The following is a 23,970-nucleotide window of genomic DNA, read 5'->3' as shown; positions in this document are numbered from 1 at the left end:
GACTGAAAATGTGTTAATGTAGCAATTTCCTTTGTTCCTTGGGGCTGTGGCCCCTGCATAGCTGTAATGCCATTAGAGAACTTACTTTGTGTAGAGAGATTAGTAACTAAGTTATCTGGAAGCAGGCTAAAATCAAGCATTAGAAAGATAAAGCAGAGCATCTTAAACCAAATATTGAAGACATCCCTTTCAATTCAGTTAAGAAACTTAGAGGGCAGATGCACAGGGTAGTCCTTTCATGACCAGCAAAAAACAGAAGGGAGCTCAGCAGCTGGAATGTGGTAAAACAGTAGTTTATTGCTTAAAGTTTTGAACTACTATACTTCCTAATGAGCACTCTTGAGGTTGATGAAGTCAAAGTTTTCTGTTGATTCAGCAATCTTTATCTCTAAAGTAGTCTGCTATAATAACACAAGGACATAAATAAATAAAAAAGTAAATCAGTGATCATAAAAGTCATATACAGAATTGCTGCAATGGAGATACTTTTTTTAAAGTACAAATCCCCCCTCGCACTGTACTCCACTCAAATGATGACTGTGCTTTTTCTATCGAAAATTAAAAATATCTATATTTGTGAGGTATTTTCTGCTCCAAAGAATAAACACTGAGCATCACCTTAAATAATTTTCAGAAATATCTTATAACATGCAAAGAAAAGTTACTTTGCTTTTTTTGTTGTTGTTGGTTTGTTTTTTTTTTTTTTTTTTAATACTGCAAATCTGGCCCTGGAAAAACCTAGCATTAGTCTTTTCTAGGAACAGTAGCCAGTTTTGAACAATGTGACTATTTGCAAGAAAAATAATGAGTGGATATTGTTGCAGGATTTTGAAAGTGTTGTCATTTTTTGAAACCTTTCAGCTTCACTTTCTGCCTTCCTCCCATAACAGAAAAAAAAATAGCTCACATCAAATATGATATGGCTCCTGAATTTATTACTGAGCCAGCCAGGCAGACAATGGTGCCTTTTGGACCTGCTCCAGCTTTGTGTGTGGTCCTGCTGAAAATAATAAGATAGAACCAGCCTGAAGTTAGCTTATAGGGGAAGGCCTTGCTGTTAGATTTAATAAATCTCATTCTCTAAGGCTCAGCACTGGGGCTAGCCCTGTTTAATGTCTTTATTGATGGTTTGGATGAGGGGACCAAGTTCACCCTCAGTAGGTTCCCAGATAGCACCAATTTGGGCTGGAGTGTTGATCTGCTGGAGAGAGGGAATGCTCTGCAGAGGGGTCTAGACAGGCTGGAGGGCCGAGGTCAATTGTTTGAGGTTCAACAAAGCCAAGTGCTGGGTCCTGCACCTGGGCCACAACAACCCCTACAGTGCCACAGGGTGGGGACAGAGTGGGTGGAAAGTGGAGAAGGACCTGGGGATGCTGGTGACAGCAGCTGAATGTGACCCAGGTGTGCCCAGTTGGGCAAGAAGGCCAAAGGCACCTGGGCTGTGCCAGCCATGGTGTGGCAGCAGGGCAGGGCAGTTACTGTCCCCTGTGCTGGGCACTGCTGGGATCACCTCGAGGGCTGTGTCCAGTTCTGAGCTCCTCAGCTCAGGAGGGACATTGAGGGGCTGGAGCGTGTCCGGGGAAGGGTCTGGAGCACAGGTCTGAGGAGGAGCAGCTGAGGGAGCTGGGGGGGCCCAGCCTGGAGAAAAGGAGGCTCAGGGGGGAATCTTCTCTCTCTGTACAGCTGAGAGGAGGGTGAAGCCTGATAGGGGTTGGGCTATTCTCTCAAGTAACAGGTAATAGAACAAGATGAGATGACCCCAAGTTGTATAAGTAGAGGTTCAGATTGGATTTTAGGAACAATTTCTTCACCAAAAGGGTTGTGAAACACTGGTTGTGAACAGACTGCTCAGGGTCACCGTCCCTGGAGATATTTAATAGATGTGTAAATGTGGCACTGATGGACATGGTTTAGTGGTGGGCTTGGCAGTGCTGGGCTAATGGCTGGGCTTGATGATCTTTAGGTCTTTTCCAGCCTAAATGATTCTGTGGTTTTGTGATTCTGGGCACAGACAGAGCTGTCATGGGATAGAAGAATGGGCTTGTTTCATGTGCTGTATCAGTGATAGTAACTTGGCAGCTACAGGTAGTTTCACTGCATTGTTTCTCCAGAATTAGGCAGAAAACACTTCTTTATTAACTCCTGGTATCAAATCTAGATCTATGTTCCCGAGAGGCATCCTGGTTCAGCCACAGCTTTGGGGTTATAACATGGGCACAGCACAATCCCTTCCAGCAGGTCTCAGGGCCAGAGAATGGACCTACATCCATCTGCTTTACTGTCAGGATCACTGAGCACAAAGTAGTTAAAAAGGACTCCTTCAAAATGCCACTTTAATGGCATCTTTGTTCCAAAAAATCAAAAATGTGAAATTAGCAATCACCTTGCAAAGTCAACTGAGCTTTAGCCTGGCACTGGGCTCAGAGGCTGAGAGAACAAGTGGATTTAGTAGAGCGCTGTGCTCCCTGCCATTATTTCTGCTTTGTGCTCTGATTTCACAGAGTTTCCACCTCTGCTGTCACTTCCCAGGAAGCTCTTGATCTCTCACATTAAAGCCAAAGGTTGATGCAGAGACTTGTCTTTATACCAATGATAACTGCATTTTCCACATGCTTTTTGTGCTGGCAAGGCTGTCACTCAGCAAAGCCTGAAGTTGGTTCATTTTCATTCTGTTCTGTAAAAAGACAGATGTATAAATGTTCATACCCCCTCCCCTTCATATTGGAAAACATACTTTCCTCCATGTGAAATTCAGGAGTTTCAGCAGAAAAAATGTACAGCCTCAGATAAGCAAAATAACAGCAGCAACAACAACAAAGGCCTGAGAATTGACCAGCAGGAAAATGGTCCTTTTTCCCAGAAAGGCCATAAAAGTCCAGTTACATTTTTATAGTGTAAGTATTTCTGATTTTCATCTTGCTGAGGAAATAGTCTACAGTGAAAACACTAAGAAATGAGATAAAACTTGATACAACCATTAGATCAGAGCAGAAGGAGGGAGTGAGGGTTTTTTTCTGGGCTAGGCTTGACCCAACCCAAAAATTATTTTATTTTAAAATAAATAATCAGTTCTAGCACAGTGTGGGAAAATGACTGGGGGGAAATTAAAGAAAACTGAGAAGTATCTCGAGGCTATAGTCACGTTATCACTGAAACTATGGGGGAAACAGAAACTCTCCAACATATTTTCAGTGTTGGAGAATTGAGGCATTACTTTTTTCTGTCCAGGATGTTATTTTGGCCAGGAAGTGTGGTAGAAAATATTTCATTCACACATGGGTGGTTTGTACAGTGAAAATCATTCCATCACACATGGTTCTTTACTAGACTTTTCACATATTTATACATACAAACCCCAAATAAATTAATGTTATTGGTCTTAAATTACACAATTCTTAGTGTTTGATATTGTATTGGTTATGGATTCCTTCACCTTTGATATTAATTAGGACATCATTCTTTGGTTCTCTTATCAATCTTTTCCCAGACCAGGTGTCTCCAACCTCCCTAGGAGGTGTTGTTCATGAATGCTTATTTATCTCCTCTGTATCTTCTGGCTACTCCCAATCTGTCCATTTTAAGGTCATCAGGCTTTACTTGGTGAACAGAGTCTTTTGAACAGAAACTTCTGATTCCCCTCTGGGCAAAGGTGAACAAAACAAACCCCTGACTGAAGTTACATTAAAAAAAAAAAGTTGCATAATTTGCAACAAACTAAGGGAGATAGAAGAAGACACCCTGCTGCTATTTAATTACTCTCCTCAGGTATAACACTGATCACACCTCCATCCCAAGGTTAGCTGAGATGAAATGCTGTAACGTATTTCCATCCCAATGTTACCCCCCTCCAAGGTACAACCACCCCTTGCTGTATGACTGGACTCACTCAAGCTCCACCTAAAGGTAAAGAATGGGGAGAAGCTGGGGAAGTCTCCATTGTAACTTCTGGGGTCAGTCATGGAATTTAACCTGTCTTCTTCCCCACAGGCACATCTGTTGGGTAAGAACCATATTCTCCACATACTGATTGATTATCTCGAGACAGCTTTTGGTAGGGATTATCTGTGTGTTGCTTTGAATATGTTTTTGCAGTCAGGTACTATCACTGTCAATCCTCAAACCTCAACCTGTCACAATTTTCTGTTATATTTATAGACTGTCTTATTCCATAAACTGTTACTGTGAGTCCTTTGAGGGCTCTGGCACAGGTAGCATACTTGACAAATCTGATAACACACTGACTAGGAGCAGGGGGAATCCAGGAGGGGCCTCTCTTTCTAAATTAAAATAGGGTCTTTGACTCTGAGGGTTAATTGACCCACCCTCCATACACTGGTCTGTGCAGCAGGGTCCCTATTCTGGGGCCCTGGCAGGTTGGTCAGGCACAAGGCTCTCATTTTTCCTGGGGTGCTGACAGACTCATCAAATACAAAAGGTTCAAGGAAACCCTCCCTCCGCCTTTACCTGACAGAAAATTGGCAGTCAGTAGGATTGGCATGGATAGGCTGCTGTGAAAACACAAATGTGCCCCTTCCCAGGCTGGGAAGGAGCAGGCACAAAAGTTTTGGAGAGATGAAGAGAAAGTCATGGAACACATTGAACAGTATAAGGATGAGAGAAATCTAAAGTGGTAATAGGTAAAGATGTCGTTTGTGCAGTTTTAGGAGCATGCTTTTCTCATGCACTGAAAGAATCTAAGAACACTCTTGTTTCCAAACCAATTTTGGATCTAGAATATACTGTGTTGAAATCAGAAAATGAGGTATTAAAGTCATCCTTAGCCTTTGAGGGGGAGACAGGAGAAAAACTGGGAATCCAAGTTGATCAACTTGTGATTCAGAATAACCATCTTAAAACTGAGGTTGGCCACCTTAAAACCATGGTTGACCACCTTAAAACTCTGGCCAGCAAAGCCCCGTAGGAGTTTGTGCAAGGACTGGTGAGTTACACGGACTGTGCATGATGAGCCCACCAGCTTAATACTGCATGGTCCAGATTTAATGAAAGGTCTAATGAAAGGTCCAAATTTAATGAAAGGTCTAATGAGAGGCCTAAATTCCATAAAGAACGGTGTGACCTCTGGTGCCAGGCCTGAGGGCTGGGAGTACCTAAGTGCTGGCTACTTGGTGGCTCCAGGGCTGACATCCATAAGTTGGTTCAGTCTTTAACTGCAGTGAGGAAAAATAGCAGGAATGAGGAAAAACAAACTCAGGAAAAAATTTTGCATCAGAAAGAGCATGTGCCTTCCTCATCAAGATAGGATTTAATTTGACAGAATCCATGGCAAACCCCCCACATTTCTGGGGAGGGCAATGAGCCACCCTGCCCAGTGGGAATTAGCAGTAAGTGGCTCACAAGTAAGCGCCTCAGACCTTCAAATAATGTTCCTCAAAGTTGGTCCTCAAAAAGTTATGGTTAAATTTTTAATTTCTGCAGGGGCTCAAGTGTTAGTGATTACAAAGAAAACAGCAAATATTTTTTCAAATGATACCCAGTTGCCATAAAACTGAATTTACATCAATTGATGGAATAATAAAGGAATGTTCCAGAGCAAAAGCCTCCATCTGGTCTCTGGGGGAAATATGGTTAACTAAGGCTGAAATGCTTGTGGAGGCTGTCCAAACAAACCTTTTAGCATTTGATTTACTTTGTGGATGGACCTGGAAACTCTTGGATGGAACTTTTGCTTTTTGTCTTGATAAAAGTATTATATGTTAAAGTTTGTATTATTATGAGGCAATTAGCCTGTTGGCCACCCCTACAAACATCAGATAATCCATAAAAATACAAATGCATTAAACACTCTTGAACTCCATTTGGATATTGGGAAGCTTGAGTGACTACAGTCATGGGCTTGATTAAGTGGGAAAATGGGGGAAAGTTAGAGACATCTGGGGGAAAATCTTGAGGCTAAAGTTATAGTCACATTCCAACAGAAGCTGTAACATAGGAAATTTTAGGGTAAAATGCAGTTGCTATTTCCAGGAGGGAATGCGATTGGCAAGCACGGAATTCATTCCATGATAGTTCCTCATGCAACACCCCCTGCAGCCTGAAGCAGATGCTAAGGAGGGATGAAATGGAAAGTGGAGCAGGATGGAGACCCCATGGCTAGGCTTTGTTGTGATCCCTGCAGGAATGGGAACTCGGTGGTACCTCATAGCTGACAATCCACACAGCAGCTGCCAAGGAGGAGATGTCCTGTTCCTCAATCAGCAGCTGTGGGGAAATCACCCTGCTCAGATGAGCCCCACTCTTTGTACTCTCAGTCTAATGATATGACACACCTCCATCCCAAAGTTACCCACATCCAAAGTGTGGCTAACCCTTCCTGAGCACACACTCTCCATTTTATTAACTATATCTTTGAAAGCAAAGTGAGGGAATTTTGCACCAACTGAGAACAAAAGTATGTTTCACTGGAATCGCTCAAGCTTCACCTAAGTGTAAAGAAATAGTCTAACAGTGAGTTAAGAGGGGGAAAAGTTAGGAAAGGCTCCACATAACTTTTGGTTGATGGGCTGATCCTGGCCTTTCCTCCATGGGCACACCTGTTGGGTAGGATCCCTACTCTGTACACACTGATTAGCTCAAACTTTCACTGGTGATCAGAGTGTATATCCCTTCAAACTTTTTCTGGTTGTCAATGCACTGTCAGTGACAATCTCTGCCCTGACTCTGCCCCAGTCTTCTGTGAACAGTGTATTTGTTAATAAAGTGTGTTATTCCTTGAATTGCTCAGCCTGGGTACTTCAAGGGAGCTGGCAAACAGTGGCAGTGGATAAAATTATTTTAAAATTAAATTAAATCAAATAATAAATTAGAAATTAATAACATAGAGACTAAGACTGTGGGGGATCCAGACTGACATAAGGGATTTGACTCTGACACGCTTCTGTCCCGAGTCCCTGGCCATATAATGAACGCACCCTGGACACAGCGGGCTGGGCAGGGGGATCCCATTCCGGGCAATGGCAGGGGGCTGGGCACAAGGGTCTCATCTTGCCTGGGGCTCTGACAAATCAATCATAATAATACATTTTAAAAAATAAAGTATAAAGGCTCGAGGAAACACCCCGTCTACGTGGAACACAGTTACTTTGATTTCTGTGTGTCAGTGCAGCACTGCTGGGGAAAAAAGCCCTCACATTTCTCTTATCTGATGGTATCTCTGGCTGGTTGCAGTTTCAAATTTGGTGGCATGGTCAGCACCGCAGGGGCACGTGTGAAATCTTGCAATACGATTTAATGAACTTTGGATAATAAACCAGGGAGCCTGACTGCTCCGGCTCGGCTCGGCTCGGCTCGGCTCGGCTCGGCCCCGTTCGGCTGCGTTCGACTCTGTTCGGCTCGGCTCGGCCCCGTTCGGCTCGGCGGAGCCGTCCTCGCTCCTGATTGGTTCACTTACCGCGCGCTCCCCTCTCTGATTGGTGGGAAGCCTTGCCGGCGGGAGCGCGCGCGTTGGGGTTGCCATGGCGGTGTGGGACGCTGCGCGGCCGGCGCGGAAGGATCCAGCGGAGCGTAAGTTCCTGCCGCGCCCTCGCCCTGTCTGCCTTAGGAGCCAGATCAAGGCTGCCGTAGCGTTGTCCTTACAGGTTTCTGTGCCCTTTCCCCGCGGGTATTCGGGTCCCTGTCCCCAAGGCCGGCGTCTCCTCATCCCGAGAAGCTGTGGGTGATGGGTGAGGGACTATTTTGGCTTCGATCACGAAGGGGCGGTGCGATTGACGTGAGGCGCGACCAAGGCGCGCCGCGCCGCCATTTTCCCCTCAGCGGGGCGGGGCCATGAGGGGCCGGTTTGGCTTCTGTGGTAACCCTTTGGGGGTTCGTGGGGCTGTGTTCACCGCCCCAGAGAGGGACCCCGGCACGGGGGTGGTAGGTCTGGATCTTTGCTGGCCGCATCCTCTTTCCTGGTGCCTGCGGGACCCGCCTCAGGATCGGGCAGGGTGAGGGGCAAGCCAGGTCTCTACCTTTCCCTTTATCCTATCGCTGCCTCTGAAGTGCCGGGCCAGGCCAGGACCCTCCGGGCATACACTCGTTACCTGTTAGCTCAGCATTCGCAGTAAAAGGTTCTGTTCGCAGAGCTGCCCTGCTCGCCCTAGAGACTGGTTTTGTGACCGTTCTCTGCCCCTGCACCTGAGGCGATGCGAGGGGACCGAGGCACGAGTGGAGGCAGCCCTCAGTGCTTGTGTATACACGCAGGGTGACATCCGTGCAATGACACGCGAGCCTCCGCGGCTGAACGGGATGTTGAGAGGACTGAGGCATATGTGAGGGTGCTTGTACTTGTCACAGAGTAATTAAAATGTGTTTCCTCTAAGCTGCTGCAAAGTCTCGTGTTTGGGTACAGCGGGTGTGAATTTTAGCAGATGGGTGTTTGGGGAAGAACCTTGTTCTACTGAGGAAAGAAGAGAAACCTGTATTTAAAATTTACTGATACAGAGCTACACTACTGACAGCACTGAAGGATCCATGTTTATCTAGAAAGGATTTTTATGTTATTCTCAGGTTTAGTCATCACAGAATGGTTTGGATTGGAAAGGACCTTAAAGGTCATCTACTTCCAACTCCCTGCCACGGGCAGGGAAATCTTTTCCTAAACCAGGTTGCTCCATGCTCCAACCTGGTCTTGGACACTTCCAGGGATCTGGCACAGTGAAAAAAATGTCCTCATACAGAACCTGCTCATGGGATTTGGCATCTGCAGACTGCAACTGCTAGATTGACTAAATGCTTGTTTTATCCTCTCAGATTCTGAAAATCCTTTATTTCTGACTAAGCCTGTGATTAAATCTGTAGTTTCAAGATCTGCAAAACAGCTGCTGTCTCATATCAGTGAGCCTTGCCTTTGCAGAGAGGGTTGGCATCTCCCAGCAAGAGTCCAAAAAAAGCAGAAAAAGAAAGGATTAAGATTCAGTAGAAGCTTGAGTTATGAAGATTGCTGGTGGGGGAAAATCTGCAGCTAGAGTCTTTACCACTTGTAGGTTCCTAAAGGCAGATTGCTGCAGAGGAACATTCTCTTTGCTCTGTTTTATCTCCCCTGGGGTCCCAATTCATTGAGGAGGTCAAGCACCTCCTCTGCTTTTTGCTCAGTCTCTCTTTGTGAGGTGTATCGACTGCTTGGAGTTGGAGGAAATTGTAAATGGTGGCATGACATGGGAGCCTGTGGCACCTGTGCATGTAGGGAGGATATATTGCTCATAGGAAAGTGTTGGATTTTTCTAATGCCAAATCTATAGCATGTCAGGTAACTAAATCTTTTGTTGTTTGCCTGTTAATTTTGTATCAAAAATTGGTTCTGTGAGATTTGCTTTTCTTCAAGCTGGCACCGAGACTGATGGCATATGAGTTTTACCTTTTCTTTCTTTTCTGTGTTCTCTGTATTCTTCACACATATTTTTATAACCGTGCCACCTATTGTATTAGTAACTAATTTTCACAGTACTTTTCCGTGGCCTTTCCCTAAGCAGAAAGATAAAAAAAATTCCAGAGCTCCAAGCCCCAGGAGGTACAAGATCCCTATCCTGTCTGGGTTTTTCCTGGGAGCCAAGGCTGAGAACAACTCTTTGGGATGCATTCTCATGGACCAAGTACAGCTAGTGCTGAAGCGGGGGCTCCAGAGAAGGGGCTTGACCTGGGGGGGAATTGCATTGCCACTTGTCCTCCTAATTGGTGCTTTTTATCAATTATGCTAATTTCCTAAAACCTATAAAAATTTACTCAACCCTGGGAGGGGGTGGGCTTTTGTGAACATCTTTCCATAACTGCCTCTAAAGGCCTTCAAATAAAGATGCCCTTTTATATTGCCTCCTTACTAAAATTATCTTGAGTTTCATTCCAGGTTGGGAAAAAGGCAACAGGACCAGGTGACTTCCTGAAGTCCCTTCCAACATATGCTTTCCTGTGATTTCTGACTCTTTCAGTCAGAAAAGACAGGAAAACATTGCTGTGAGGATGCAGGAATATCCCAGCAGATGTTTTTGTCAGTGTACAAGAGCAGGGAATATAAAATGAAACAAAGATGTAAATTGCAGACTTTACCTTGAATTGATGGTAAGAAATTTGAATCTGCACTCCAGAGAGGTAAGCTGGGAGTCAGATATTCTCACTGAAGTGCTGGATTGGACAGAATAAACTCTTAAGTGTTGTCTTCTACCAAAAAAAGTTATCTTTTATGAATACTCAAGAGTCTTCACAGATTCTTATAACTGGATATTGCAAAAAATAATTGAATATCAGATTTTATTTTAAATAACTGAAAGATCTGTCTGAAGACTTGGGGTCAGCATCTCTGCAGAAATAAGCTTTTATTTTTTTCCATTCTTTACCTAAGTAATGTTGTGAGTCCATTGTTTCCTGGAAGCAGTGTGTCTCTAGTGAATTTGAAATAAATAGGGGTTTAAATGGAGGTTCCTGTAAGGGGCATTTTGCTCTCTGGTTCCACTGTCTCTGTTATAAATCAATTCAGATATCCTGATGCACATACAAGAGACAAGATGGAATTTTCTGACTGGAGCTGAGTTAGCACTTCAGCATAGGCTTCATCTGGTAGAACTAAATTTAAAAACCAATAAAATGGAGCCATAGTGGGATGTGGCAGTTACTTGAAAGGGATTTTATCTGATTGAAAAAGGCACAAAGGAAAGAAATAATAGTCTGGAGGCAAAATTTGATAACTCTGAAATGTTTCCAAAGCTGATAAGCGTTTTCAAACAATTTGTCAATCACTGTTCTTTGAAACAAAATGCACTATCCATGGTGTGTGGAGATGAGGTCAGATGGTTCCACCAGAGGCAGTATCTGACTGTAAACCTGATACTTCATCTTTGTATTTTACTTACTGTGACAGGAAAATGCTGTAGGTATCAGCAGTTAGAAGTCCTTTAGAGATCTGTTTCACTGATCAGTAGGAATTATAAAAGAGTTTAGATTTTGCTGTTAATACAATATTTTTTATGGGTTTTGATGGTTTTAATGTTTTTCCCAGACTAATCTAGCCATGGGTAGTGTGAATGGCTCAGAAGGTCCCTGGCTACAAAGATTTGCAAATGGGAAACCTGTGAGAAAACCCAAGCGGCAACAGCCTTGGAGGGTGAGTGACCCCCAGCATTCCTGTGGGTTCTACTGTGAACAACACAGAGCAGTATCTGTAACTGGGAGCCCAGGTGTGTAACTGGGTCCTGTGTTGGAACTGGCCACCCAATCCCACTGAAATCCTGACAGTGTTTTCTGGGCTGTCTGTGCTCCCGGACTTCCATCCCTGGCATGTGCCTGAACTCATCTGCACACTCAGAAATGGATGTTGCAGTTGTATTACTGCTTACCATTCCATACCATTTGTGCCTTGGTTGTGGAACCTGGATTAGAACCTGATCTTTTTGAAGCAGTTTGTCCCTTAATGCAGACCTTTTCCTTTCTTTACATTTACCCAGAGGTTCTCCTCAGCACCAACAGTGTGGCATAGCCAATAATATTGATTGCAGCAGACATTTTGGGGAGGAAAATACTGGCTAACACAGAAAGAAGGCTTCTGTTCTGTGAAGGTGCAAATGGAGGAATTAAATAGAGGTTATGAAGGGAAGAATGAAAAATTGTTATTTTCAAAGTTCAGTAAAATCTAAAAGATGTTTTTCATGGAGAAGGAGAACAAAGAATTCTAAAAATAGCAACAGATTCAATGGGTTTTATTGAGCTCTTGTATCCTTTTGATCCAGCTTTATCAAATTACTTGCAGTTTAGTGTGTGGAAAAGTTTCTCATAAAACCAGAAACAAGCTTGTGACTAGTTAGAATCACAGACTTATGGAACAGCCCAGGCTGGAAGGAACCTTGGAAGATCATCTAGCCCAGCCTTTCATGAGAAAGACACACCAGATGAGGTATCCAGCTCCCTGTCCAATTGAAAACCTTCCATGATGGAGACTCCACCACATCTCTGGGGAGGTTGCTCAGTGAATGATTGATCTCACTGTAAAAAATTATTTCTTACATTGAGATGAAACCTCTGCCAATGCAACTTGTATCTCTTATCCCTTGTCTTCTTGCTGTGGCTGCTGGTGAAGAGAGAGCCTGTATCCTTTTTGTAGCTGCCCTGTAAGTAGTACTGTGATGAGGCTGCCCCTGGCCCTGCCCTTTTCCAGGGAGATGGGACTTCATTCCTTCAGTCAAAGGACACCCACCTCCTTTGGTTCTTAAGGATTTTTCACATATGTATCATCCTGAAGGAAAACTCTTCTCCTGTTCACGAGTGATGGTTCTTAGCTGGAATGATGGCCATGTCTTTGTGCTGCTGTTACAGTACTGACATTAGAAAGGATCTGTGACTATGTGAAGTAAATTCATCAGGCATAGTACAACAGACCAGTTATTTCAAATAGTAGGCATGTCTTGAAACATGCCAGAAATTTAGATTTCCTCTTTCTCATTTGTTTTTGTGAACTTTTTAATACTTCTTGTGTTTTCCTTGCTTGCTCTGATGTCCTGCTCATTTCAGTGTAATAAACCTTTAGGAGTGCGGAGCTGGTCAGTAGGGCCAAGGCAGACATGACTGAAAATTACACTGTCAATTGGAATTAAAAATCAATATTAAGCACAGGGAGTGGCAGGCTAATATTCCAGCCTATGCATAAAATGCATTCCATCCCAAAATGATAGATTTGGTGTGTGTTGCCTGTACTCCTTGTCTGGAGTGCAGGAGTTAAAAGGCACATGTCTGGCACAGGTGAGAAACACTGACAAGGAGGAAGTGGTGTTTGGTCGTGGTGAGGATCAGCCAAAGAGTTTTGAGCATGTACATTCCAGTTCTCCTTCCAGTTCTTCCAGTGCTCTTTTGTTGCTACTTAACCCAACTGTTCAGAGCAAACCTTGCAAGGGTTTGCCAGCTGGGTTGTGGTATAATGTGCCTCTAATCTTGACACTGGTAATAGTTTTGAATTAAAAAGTAAATGTAGCTCCTGCTCTAAGTCCTGCTTTCACCTCATGTGGGCTTTTTTCATGTGTTGTTAGGCACCACCTGACCAAAGCCGAGACATCATTGCTTCTGCTCAGTGCATCTTGGACAGAGAAAATTTTGTGAGGGTAAGAAGTGTGCTCTTTTCTCATTTGCTGTGTGCCTTCCTGCCTGTCAGTATTTTTAATTCCTAAACGGTGATTCCTGAGAAAATGTTAATTGCCTGTATTCTTGAAAAACTAATTTAGAGTTATGAGCTTCTGATCTTTTCAGTCCACTCTGGATAGGCCTGAAGTAGTAACCCTAAATGTGAATCCCAGGTGACTTGAACAGCCTGTTTGCACTAATATTTGTTCTGTGGGTGTGGTAATTTGTGACAGTGGTGCTGTGAGCAAAGGGTAGGAGGGCTGGTCTGCTCTGATCCAGCAGTTGCCAGTGCTGCAGGGAAGGTCCTTCTGCTGCCTGTCTTGCACAGTCTGGTGCTTGCAGCCCCCTGCTCTGTAGTGATTTCAGCTCAATAACCTGGTGGGAAAAAGTGAGTCATTTTCTACCAATTTTGCACCACAGCTTCAAAATTTAAGTGTCTGAATGCTAACCTCTTGAAAGGGCAAGCTTGGAAATAAGTGTTGGGAAGTGGAGAGAGGGAGGAGCAGAAGGAAGGGCTGGAAAACACATGCCTTGGAGCAGTGAGCAGTCAGGTCAGCCAAGATGCAAACCTTTACATGTGAATCTTTACTGTCATTGACCAATAGTTTATATGGCTTTTATTTTCCATTTCTTACTTAAGGAGATGGACAGATATTTAAAGCACAATGATTTCCTACATCTGAGAAAGACAGAGCTTCTGTACAAAAAATATCTTGAGAATGTTTCAGAGCCATTTATGCAGAAAATGAAGGACCAAATGGACAGCCAGTCACAGAAAGAAGTGTGGAAAAGGAGACAAGAACAATACTCTCAATATTTAAACTACTGTACAAAGAAGGTATGAATGAGAAACACATTTCTACCATGAAGGGGGTTGTATACAGAGGGTTGTGGACAAGTTCAGGGGTTTAGCTGTGATTTCCTGTCTGTTGAGTAACCTGGAGTTCAGATATACCTTGCCTGTAACTTTTCTCGAGGACTTCTGTAATGGTGATGTTACAACTGTGTACGCTCACCAGCAGCTCTGAACATTGGTGCAGTGCAGTGCAGCATTGCTTGGTGCAGTGAACACGTGCTGGGGCCTGAATATAGAGACACCCTACTGAAGTGTGTTTCCCTCTGTGGGCTGGACCATTTAGTGGGGAAACCGTGAGCTCTGTCAGCTGAAACCAAAGGCGGAGTGAGCAGGGTGTGGGCTGTGCTCTCAAGTCTCAGGAGTTCAGCTACAGCAGTACTGCATCTCTGCTGGCAGAGCATGAGTGAAATGATTTTGTGGCCTTGGATGCTGCTGATCAAGCTTCGCAAAAGAAAATATACGGGAACAGAGAGATACAAACAATTTTTTTTAAAGTAATACAGGTAATAGACTCAGCTCATGAATTTTGTAGTTCTGTGTGTTTCAGTATTCACAAACATTGCAAATTGCAGTCACTGTAGAAAATACTAGTTTTCTTCATTTTGCTCTTAATTTGACACCACTCTTGAATATCAGATACCACAACTAAACTTTCTGCATCTCAGGGATGAAAAAAGAAAAATAAAAGCGGTTATGTAATCTGCCACAAAAATAATACTTTATTATTATATAGAGATCAGGCAGTTGTTGTCAGTGGAAATCACTGCACAGTGGAGTTGTGAGACTGTAAACAACGTACTTATCCAGAAACTAAAATACCATGGGAGCTGTGTTGTTTTAAAGAGACCAAACGATATTTTTCAAAGGCCTGATGTGACAGACCCATGCATTTAAACTGCATGGAATGACAAAGAACTGAGCCAGTCCTACTGCAGAAGTCCTGGGATTTAGGCTATGTTGGGTGTACTGTACATATCTGGGTCTGTATCAGTCCATCTTGCGAGCTGCTGTGCCAGGTCAGGAATTTGCTGGGTGCCTCTAGAAGCAATGGCTGATGTACTGGGATGTGTCCTTCTGCTGAAGGGGAGCAGCAGCACCAGTGATCAGCTTCTACCTTTTCTCCTTGCTCTGTGGTGTCAGCTCTGTCACCAGCATGTCTGAAAAGCAGGCTGAGACCCTTCATATTTACAGGACAAGTTATTTGTCAGGACAAGTTTTAGAGAAAAGACATTTTACGGGACAAATTATTATGCCAAATTTACTGGCATAAGTTTGCATTAACTGTGGCAGCATATGATAAATTTTGCTGAACTTGTGTGGATTAGTTAATGTGGTTAATTCTGGATGCGTTTTCCCTTCTTTTTGCCCATTTTCTTTTGCTCTCTTCCCTGCTATCAGCCTTCTCCTTCACTTGTGGCAGCATTGTTGATGAGATGGAGCTGTGGCCTAGACCATGAGGTTCAGGTCTTTATTCCAATGTATAGATGGAAAAGCCAGCTCATGAACCCAGATGTGGAGCTGGTATCTTGCAGACCAGTGACCTGCCTAAGGTTGTGGCTATTGAGGGGTCACTCATTTCTGTTTTTTCTTTTCTTTTTAATATCTGTCTTGTTGACATCACAGAATATTTTGAGTTGGAAGGGACCCAGAAGGATCATCATGTCCAACTCCTAAGTGAGTGGCCCATTCTGGGATCAAATCCATGACCTTGGTGTTATTAGCACCATGCTCTGACAAATGGAGCCAATCTCAGGGCTTCCTTTTCTGGAAAAACATTTTCAATTAAAAAAAAATCCATTGTCTTGACTGTCCTAGTTAAGGTTAGCATTTTAGCCTGCCATTATTTCTGAATGCTTCATGAAATCTTTTAGACCAAAAGATTTCATAAATACATAACGTATTTATGCCTGTGATAAATTAAAATGGATGGAGGAATTTTCCTGTTACAGTTCAGTCACTTTCTTTCTGAGGTGCAGTGTATGAAAATTGGGAATTCTTTTTTCACAGAATTCACAGATTTCAACTCTGTTGCTGTGTTATGCTGTGCCTGGATCTGTGCCATCCAGGCTGGCTGCTCTCACTGTTGCAACCACCAGTAGTTTCTGAGGCCTGACTCAGTATCTGTTTCTCCCACAGGGGTACGTGTTTTTGGATGATTATGACCCATCAGAGTACGATCCATTCTTCCAGAAGACATGCACAAACTGCTGGAAGGTGTGAGTAGGTTTGGAGTCCCACTTTGATCATCAGGAAGTTAACAGAGCGTGTTACTGCTGTGCTGCTGCGGGGCTGCTCTAGAGGAGCATGTTCTAGTTTTACTCACTCCTGCTGCATTTAAGCCCAAGAGTGTTTGAACGTGGTTACCAGGGACACAGTCTGGATCTATACTAAGCTCAGTTTTTGAGGCACAATAGCAACTGACAGTGGGAGGTTTGTTTTCCTCATTTCAAATCCATTGCGGCAGCATGCGGGGGGTGTCTTGTCTAAGGAGGGTTGCAGAGTTCCCAGGCAATTTTAGTGTGTGCTGTGTAGAAGGAAATAATCTGACAGCTCAGCTGATCTTTACAGAAGCATGGCAACAGTTTTTTCTTCTCTTTAAAGGATGAAAGTCATCAACCAGAACAATGACAGAGCCAATGATGTCTGTCACCTGTGCTCCAGCTGACCACAGCAGCAAGCACAGCCATCAAAGGTACCCTTTACAAAATAGGTTACATGCACTGCCACAGCAAGTGAGAGCAGGTCAGGCCTTTGGGCAAACTGCAATAAACTTACTGTCTCAAACGTGTAGTTCTGAAATGTTGTTACCCATCAGCCAAAGAAATGTCTGAGATGCTGCTCCTCTGCATGCCAGCTCCAGTTCAATGCTCTACAAGCCAAAACCTGCTTTTTTAGGAGGTTCAACTTGGGCTGAGCTCAATAAAGACAGTGCTGGTGTTCTCTCCTGGAGACAGTGTCCAAGCAGTAAATCAAACTTTTAACATACATCATAGGTGTTTTGAGAAGGCAGAGGAGAGAAGTAGGGGAGAAGAGGTGAGAAGTGGTGTACAAAACATCTGGTGCTTTCTGGAGAGTTAGTGCTGAGCAGCAGCTGCTGCCAGTGCCCTCAAACCCGTCCCTCTCCTGTGCCAGTGCAGTCCATCTCCTTGCTGCTCAGCAGCTCTGGGCTCAAAGCCTGGAAACAGAATTTTCTCTGTCCTCCAAACTCCTGTTGTACAGACACGATCTCTCAAGAGTTGCCAAGAGTTGAGTTTTATTCAGGATTAGAAATACTGAACCACAGAAAACTGTTAAATGTAACAGAGGTTGACTCAGTAATATGAGGGTGCACAGAGGGTGACTGGGGGGGAAACTGCCAGACTTCAGGAGGAATTTCTGCACCCGTGGAAAACAAGGGCTGCTGGGAACTGCATGCTGTGCTTCTGCAACAAAGCAGTTTAAAGGAGGAAATACAATGGTTACAATGTAACAAATATTTATAAACAAACTTTCTTTTTTTTAAAACCATCCCTGATTTGGTGCCAAGAGAAAGTTTTTGCTTTCATTTCAACCAGTTCATTTTACAGTTTATACTGGGGTGACAGTTTCCCAGAGCAAACCTTTTAAACTTGTGATAAACTTTCCTTGAACAAATCCTATAAGTTTTTCTCATTTTTCACATTCTCCTATACAATAAAATATACTTCTTTAAAATCCCTATGCATCAATAAACATCTGTAGACAAATTAATAAACTTATATTTTACTCTCTATGTACATGTTGGCAATGTCAAAGCTTCAAGATTCACATGGAGGTCTGCAAGACCAAGGAAATGTACACAAATAACTTATACTTAGGAAAAAACCCAAAGAGCTGAAGAGTATTTTGCCACATTGTTGTGGGTCACAGTATTTAAAATATTTTTTTCTATTTATTCTTCACAACCACATTGTCTCAGCAGAGAACGATAAATCAAACTGAAGCAGAAAGAAAAATCAAGTAGCAGTTACTGATTCCAGTGCAGAACTAAAGTCAAGTAAAGCACTACACTTGATTCCTAAAAGAATGTACAATATATTGGAGTCTTCTCCAGTGCTAAGGCTTCTTCAGCATTTAACCATTAAAACAATCATCCTGAGATGGGAAAATTCCAGTGGATATCACTTGTAAGATTTCAAATGGAATGATTCTAGTGCTGAGCTTAAACCATTCCTCAGTCTGTCTGTCAGACTAAGTGGTAAAATATACAAACAGCTTGGTGCCACATTTCTAAATAACACTTTTTATGGCCCTGAAAATGGAAACATTGGCATCCAAACCCAAGATATTCCAACATAATAAAAAGGCACTGAGCTATAGTACTGTATTTACAGTAACATTTGTGTTTGCATAGATCAACAACAACTCGGAACATTGCAAGGAACTAAGCGCAACCGGGAACTTAGAGGAAATACAGGAGCAGCAGGAATTCTTGCTTAATAACCAGCACGGGACAAGGAATCTTTTACCAAAAGATATTCAGGCTGTTAGCTTCAGTTGTCCTTCATAAATTAAAAAAAAGCGTTCTTAGTGGAGTGTTTTCTGATCAAAGAGCTGCAGGTCAAAGCGCACCCACACTTCTCCTGTTGGAACTTCATGCAGCAGTAAGTGTTTAGTTGTGGGGCCTTTGCTTTCTTGTTCTGTTCTGATTTTTGCTACTGGAACTTCAGTGCGACCCAAAAAATCTGTAGGGGAAATGAATAAGAAATTTCATTAGCCAAAGATATTGACCATAGAAAATCTGAGTGAGGCAGGTTAATGCAATGCTGTGGGGTACACGCTCATTTCCAGAGCACTGCTCCCAGGCTTCCAGTTGGACTGGACCCCAGCCCTGTGTAAACCAGCCAGCAGTGACAAAAAGGGGCCTTTTTAGAAGAGAGCAATGCTATGAAATTAGGATGTCACAGTTTGAGCTAAGGGCCTTAAAAGTATTCTTAGAAAATACCCTTTCAGAAACACAGTTTCAACTGTTCTTCAGTTTCAGAGCTGGCCAGTCAGAGTTAGGTGATGGAACTTGTTTAAAAATGAGCTGAGGTGCTCAAAAACAGTAAAAAAAACAACTATTTTGGCTCAGCCAACTTTTAATTATGCCTATGTATCATGCTTTTCACTATAGAACAACCTTCAACAATTACTGCTACTAGTAGGTTTACAGTCCTGTGTCGCTATTTCTTACATGACATCTTTGTGTGTGTATGCATTAAAAGGTTCACCAGGGACTTAAAACCAAGACTCAGCTGTTCAGCTGGGAGAAGCAGCCAGCCAAACTCACATTAACTCACAGGAGAAAAGACTGAGCTATGGTTACACACAAGGCATCTCAGGTCAAGGGAGTTCCCTGCAAATTTGCAATAACTGACTGTGTGTCAGAACCCTGAAAAAGCACTTAACATTTCAGAAAATATGAGAAGCAACTGACTGCCAAAAACGTGCTCAGTTTCCAAGCAACAAGAAAGCCGATCAAGCTGTTGCTGTGAAAATATCACCCAAGACCTTATTTTTGAGCACCCATCATGAGTAGAACTTCTGCTTTCAACTTGACTGTCTCCTCAGTCTGACAAGAAAATAATTCTGCATCTGATACAGAAGCCAGACTGGGATCAAATCTCACTGCCTGGAGTTACTGGCTCTGGAAGGCTGTTGAACCTCCTGAGTATTGAGGCATTGTTTTTACCCAACATTTCTCAGGCAGCAGTCAGACCTACAGGCTCTTGAAAGTGCTGTTGAGGAACTGGGTACCTCAGCTTAAAAAAAAGCATTCTTTGCCTAAATATTCAGACTTACCATCAGGTGAGAACTGATCCCTGTCAAACATGGTGATACACAGGACATCCTGATAGAGATCCTTGATGAAGAACTGGCAGTTGAAGTTCCACTTGGGGTTCAGGGTGTCCTGCAGGGTCCTGGTAGTGTAGCTCTGTGAGCCCATGCTGATCTCACAGTATGGGTTGCTCTTCCCTAAACACAAAACACAGAGTGAAACCCCTCTGCAGTGCAGAACCTCCCCCTCCATCTGCAGCCTGCCTGGACACACATCAATGCTGCTGCAGATGAATTGGATCAGCAATCCTATATCCCAGAGCAGCACAGAGCTGGTTCTTCACTTGGTCCTCTGAAACTAAAGAATGACTATTTCATATAGAAACTGTGCCACAGTGGTTCCCAAATGACCAACTCCTTTCAGCAAGCTTTTCCAAATGTTACAGGAATAAAACTGCTCTGAGACTGCTTCCCTCGCTTACCATTGGGCTTACAGGCCTTCAGTTCCGTTGCTTCAATCACGTGCACCATCAAGCGTCCTATTCCTGAGGTTTTCTGTGAACGGGCTGGGAACAGAGGTCAGAAATAAACAGATTGGTTGGAACTGTAAGAACTGACAATAGATCTGAAGAATACCCTGGCATTTTCCAGGAAATGCTCTGCCCCAGTATCCAGGAGGATAGAGGGAAATACAGCACTCGGTGGGTACCTTGATAAGCCTTTTCACGTTTCCGCTTCTCCGTTTCAATGTATTGTTCTGACGCTGCTTTGATTTTCTGGACCCAGGCAGTCCTGCAGAGAGCAATCCCTACAGTCAGGGTCATCTCACAGACAGCAAAATCTTCAGTGACTCTGCCCCCCTTCCTTTCTCAGTTCTCTCCTCCCTAAATCTTAGAGGCATCACAAATCAAGTCAGTTTGTGGACTAAGGTGATAGAGTTTTTTGACTTAATCTTCTGCCACATTCCAAATCAGCCTCAATTAACTAGATGTGGAGCTGCTGTTTTATTAAAGACTGCTGGGGCATATTAAAGACTGCTCAGGACCAGGGAGGAGTCCTATGGCATGCTGGATTTTGCAGCCCTAAACTTTTCTCCAATACAACTGAAACATCAAGGAGCAGATGTGGCTGGATGCCACTGCAAGAGCTCCTGCAGAAGCAGAACAAAATCAGAGAAAACTTCTCATTCAAATGAAACTTCTCTCTCAAATGAGAGTCAAGTGAGTTTATTTCCTGACCAAGAGACAGCTCTGTTCCCGAGCTCAGAGTCCCTGTGTCTGCTCACTGGGAACACAGCCTGCAGCATCAGAAGCTCCTGCTCCTGAACATCCCACTCAGCATCAGGCATGATGCTGCTTCTGCCCCTTCCACACAAAGTGGATGGAAGTGTTAGTTAAATCAATGAACAAGTTTAAGCTCAGATTTGAATTTTCACTACTCACCGCTCGTTAATGTTGTCAGTTTTAAGTGTGTAAACTCTGTCAATGTGTGATATGTGAAAAACTGGCTCATCACTTGAAGGGTCTGTGGGCAGCTTCACAAGGACTTCATTAAGGAAAACCGGCTGAAAGAAAAGCAAATGTCACTATGGCAGCATCACCCTGTGACAACGGGCAGAAACTTTATATGCATGTTTAAATACACTGTTTTGCTGTAGGGAAAATGAAAGTCATAAGACACAGGACAAACAATGAGATCAACATGTAAAGGATGCAAGAAAGGGCTGAGAGAAAAACTTCTCTGGCAATTCATCCCATTTTGCTTTCCTAGGCAAAGGGCTTTGTGAAAGGGGAAGGAGTGTGCAAGCAGAGCTGCAGCGTGGAGCTCAGAAATCCAGGAATCTCTCAGGTTCTCTGTGGGAAAGCAGCCCTGATACTTAAGCTCATGTCTCCAGTTTCAGAATCTTGAGAACACACACTGTGTGGGCACAGAGACTAAAATTTTGCAGCTTCTACTGTTTTCTGAAGGACAGGAATTTTCTTGTGGATGCAGGAACCTGTGCAAACTGAAGTCAAGGCTCCTGCTTCTGAACATCCCACTCAGCTGTTCAGGCATGATGCTACTTCTGCCCCTTCTGTGCAAAGTGGATGGAAGTGTTAGTTGAACCAAGATGCAGAAGTCTGTCCTTTTCTGGGTACTAAGCCAATGTCATTTGTGCAAGTTGTTTGCCAGAACGTGCCCATGTGACAGCAAAAGGGGCCACACTGCTAATCCCAGTGGGAGAGCAGCATTCCTCATCAGAAGCCAGGACCCACTGTACCAACACTTGGAACACCTTGACTCACTCACCATTTTGTACATTTTGAATTGGGAGTTGGATTTAGGGCTGAACAGTTTATCAGATCCGGAAGACACAAACTGTTTAACCATGTAGGTGAGCAGCAGGAAGTCATTGAAAAGGAATCCATACAGCTCCTTACTGCTTTTGGCCTTGTACAGCTTCCCACTGTGCAGGAGCTTCCGTGGTCCCAAGCAGTTTGTGAGGGAGTTGAACACGGGTTGCTGGGAAGAGACAAAACCCATTAGCAGCAGCAGGTCTTTGCAGACATCAGCTCCTGCTCCTCTTCACTGTGGAGATTGACCAAGCTGCTGAAAATGCTCTTCTCTTCTGTTTAATGAATTCCATTCTAAATTAAGATAAGGGAACTGTTCTATGATCAGCCATGGCCACAAGCACAACTCCCACCTCAGAGGAGATTTAAGCTTTACCAAAAACACACAGAGGGATGACCAGATGGAGGAATTTACTGCATTGCCATTCCTGTGTTGTCCAGAACCTGTGTTTAAGAAGAGGCTGCATAGGCTGCAGTCAGGTCACCTCTTACAGGTGATTCCCAGGACAGACCTTCTGGATCTGTCAAGTTCTGGTTCTTTATGCAGTGGAGAACTGTACACACACCTCAGTTTGAAGGCTGTCCTGAAAGGTACAGGAACCTGAACACCACATATCCTTGAGGATCTGGCACTGAGGGCTGCTGTTCCCTTCCTGCTTGAAGGAAAACCCTGGGAAACACACACTAAGTGAAATCCTCCATAGTAACACCTGACTTAGCCCAGTGGCAGCATGATCAGGAGTTCAGAGAGATTTATTTCTGTCTGTTTAGTGGTCTAAATGGTTTTTAAGCTGATAAATCAAAATTTCTCTGCACTACAGTCATGGAAAAATATGCAAAAACTCATCACATTATGGCTGTGAGTAAAATTCAATAAAAGCTTCCCTGCCTAGAGCTCAGCAGTGGATCATGTTCCGATAAGGGATGTCAGCAAGGACTCACATTCCCTCCCCAGTCTTCCTGAAATGACTCTGAAAAGCCCCAGCCCTGCAGAGCATCAGTGCAGATACCTCAGCAAGGCCTTCACACTGGACGTGGGCCTGGATCCATTCCAGCCTGTCCGAGTTCTCCTTCTCACGCACGCCCTCGTTCACCTGGGAGCACAACTCCTCCGCACGCTCCAGGGCGAGCCGGAGGTTACTGTGATCTGGGTGGTTCTCTGGAGTGTTCTCTAGAATCTGATGTGGATCAGAGAGGGGAGAAAGCAAGATAAAAACAGAGGTAAGCCTGTAAGAAATCCCCATGAAGGGACAAGCCTTTATCTTGGCTTTTGCTATGGAGATCAAACTCAAAGTCTTCACCTACAAATCCTCACTTGGGGTACTCACACTCTTTATGAGCAGGGGGTAGCGCGTTATCCTCTGCATGGGTTTCAGGAGGAAGCTGGAGAGGGGCATTCCTTTGCAGCGAGGGTCCAGGGCAAGTTTCTGTAGTGCAACCCAGAGATTTAGCAGACATTGCATTAGTCATCAGAAAACAGTTGCATCACTGGCAATGAATAATGAAAATTCTTTGATCAGATTCATTTTTCCAGGCATTCCAAAAGATCTTGGATTTTTTCAGTATGCAAACACTACTTGTATCTAGAACAAACAAGAAAGCTGGCAGTGTCATTGCACCCAGATGCTTTGCCAGCATAAATCACAGGGTCATTGTTCATGCAGAATCCTTACATTCAAAACTGTCCCAGCTTTTATTTTGACTCCACAGGCTCCACTCAGTTGAAGAAAGCAATGAACAAAACAAATGCCTGATGTCAACTGTTTGGCAATTTTCCTTTTATGGCCTAAGTAAATTAGCTAGAGAGAAAGACGTTATTTTATAAATAAAGAGCACACACGGCATTATTTACATGGTCACCATGTAAATACACCTTGGAAGCTTCTTAGCTATTCTTGCAGGATTTTACTC

At 43.6% G+C, this 23,970-nt stretch overlaps 2 protein-coding genes and 1 long non-coding RNA gene across 12 annotated transcripts in view; 2 read left to right on the top strand and 1 right to left on the bottom strand.

The window, feature by feature from the left end:
- Positions 1-7,443: 7,443 nt before the first annotated feature.
- On the top strand, positions 7,444-16,732 carry FAM228B (family with sequence similarity 228 member B). Its single transcript, XM_030269968.4, has 6 exons — positions 7,444-7,521; positions 10,985-11,089; positions 13,002-13,073; positions 13,733-13,930; positions 16,085-16,164; positions 16,550-16,732. Exons 2-6 carry the CDS (start codon positions 10,997-10,999, stop codon positions 16,611-16,613), a joined length of 507 nt encoding a protein of 168 aa, XP_030125828.4. The 5' UTR covers positions 7,444-7,521; positions 10,985-10,996; the 3' UTR covers positions 16,614-16,732.
- LOC140683619 (uncharacterized) lies at positions 7,693-8,317 on the top strand. Its single transcript, XR_012054803.1, has 2 exons — positions 7,693-7,943; positions 8,080-8,317. It is a non-coding gene; the product is annotated as an uncharacterized lncRNA (long non-coding RNA).
- A 452-nt stretch (positions 16,733-17,184) lies between the features above and the next one.
- Positions 17,185-23,970, bottom strand: part of ITSN2 (intersectin 2) — an 80,006-nt gene continuing 73,220 nt past the window's right edge. For all 10 annotated transcript variants that reach the window (XM_041714992.2, XM_032747728.3, XM_032747735.3 and 7 more), the window contains 8 exons: positions 23,388-23,486; positions 23,070-23,237; positions 22,016-22,228; positions 21,169-21,290; positions 20,436-20,518; positions 20,209-20,292; positions 19,751-19,924; positions 17,185-18,651 (listed from right to left, as the gene is read on the bottom strand). In XM_041714992.2, coding sequence (XP_041570926.2) covers positions 18,494-18,651; positions 19,751-19,924; positions 20,209-20,292; positions 20,436-20,518; positions 21,169-21,290; positions 22,016-22,228; positions 23,070-23,237; positions 23,388-23,486 — 1,101 coding nt within the window. In that variant the 3' untranslated portion in view covers positions 17,185-18,493. The remainder of the gene's footprint in view (positions 18,652-19,750; positions 19,925-20,208; positions 20,293-20,435; positions 20,519-21,168; positions 21,291-22,015; positions 22,229-23,069; positions 23,238-23,387; positions 23,487-23,970) is intronic.

This window comes from Taeniopygia guttata, chromosome 3 (assembly GCF_048771995.1).
Source record: "Taeniopygia guttata chromosome 3, bTaeGut7.mat, whole genome shotgun sequence".
Classification (NCBI taxonomy): domain Eukaryota; kingdom Metazoa; phylum Chordata; class Aves; order Passeriformes; family Estrildidae; genus Taeniopygia; species Taeniopygia guttata.
Note: the sequence above shows the minus strand (reverse complement) of the source record. Positions and strands in the feature narration are given on the sequence as shown.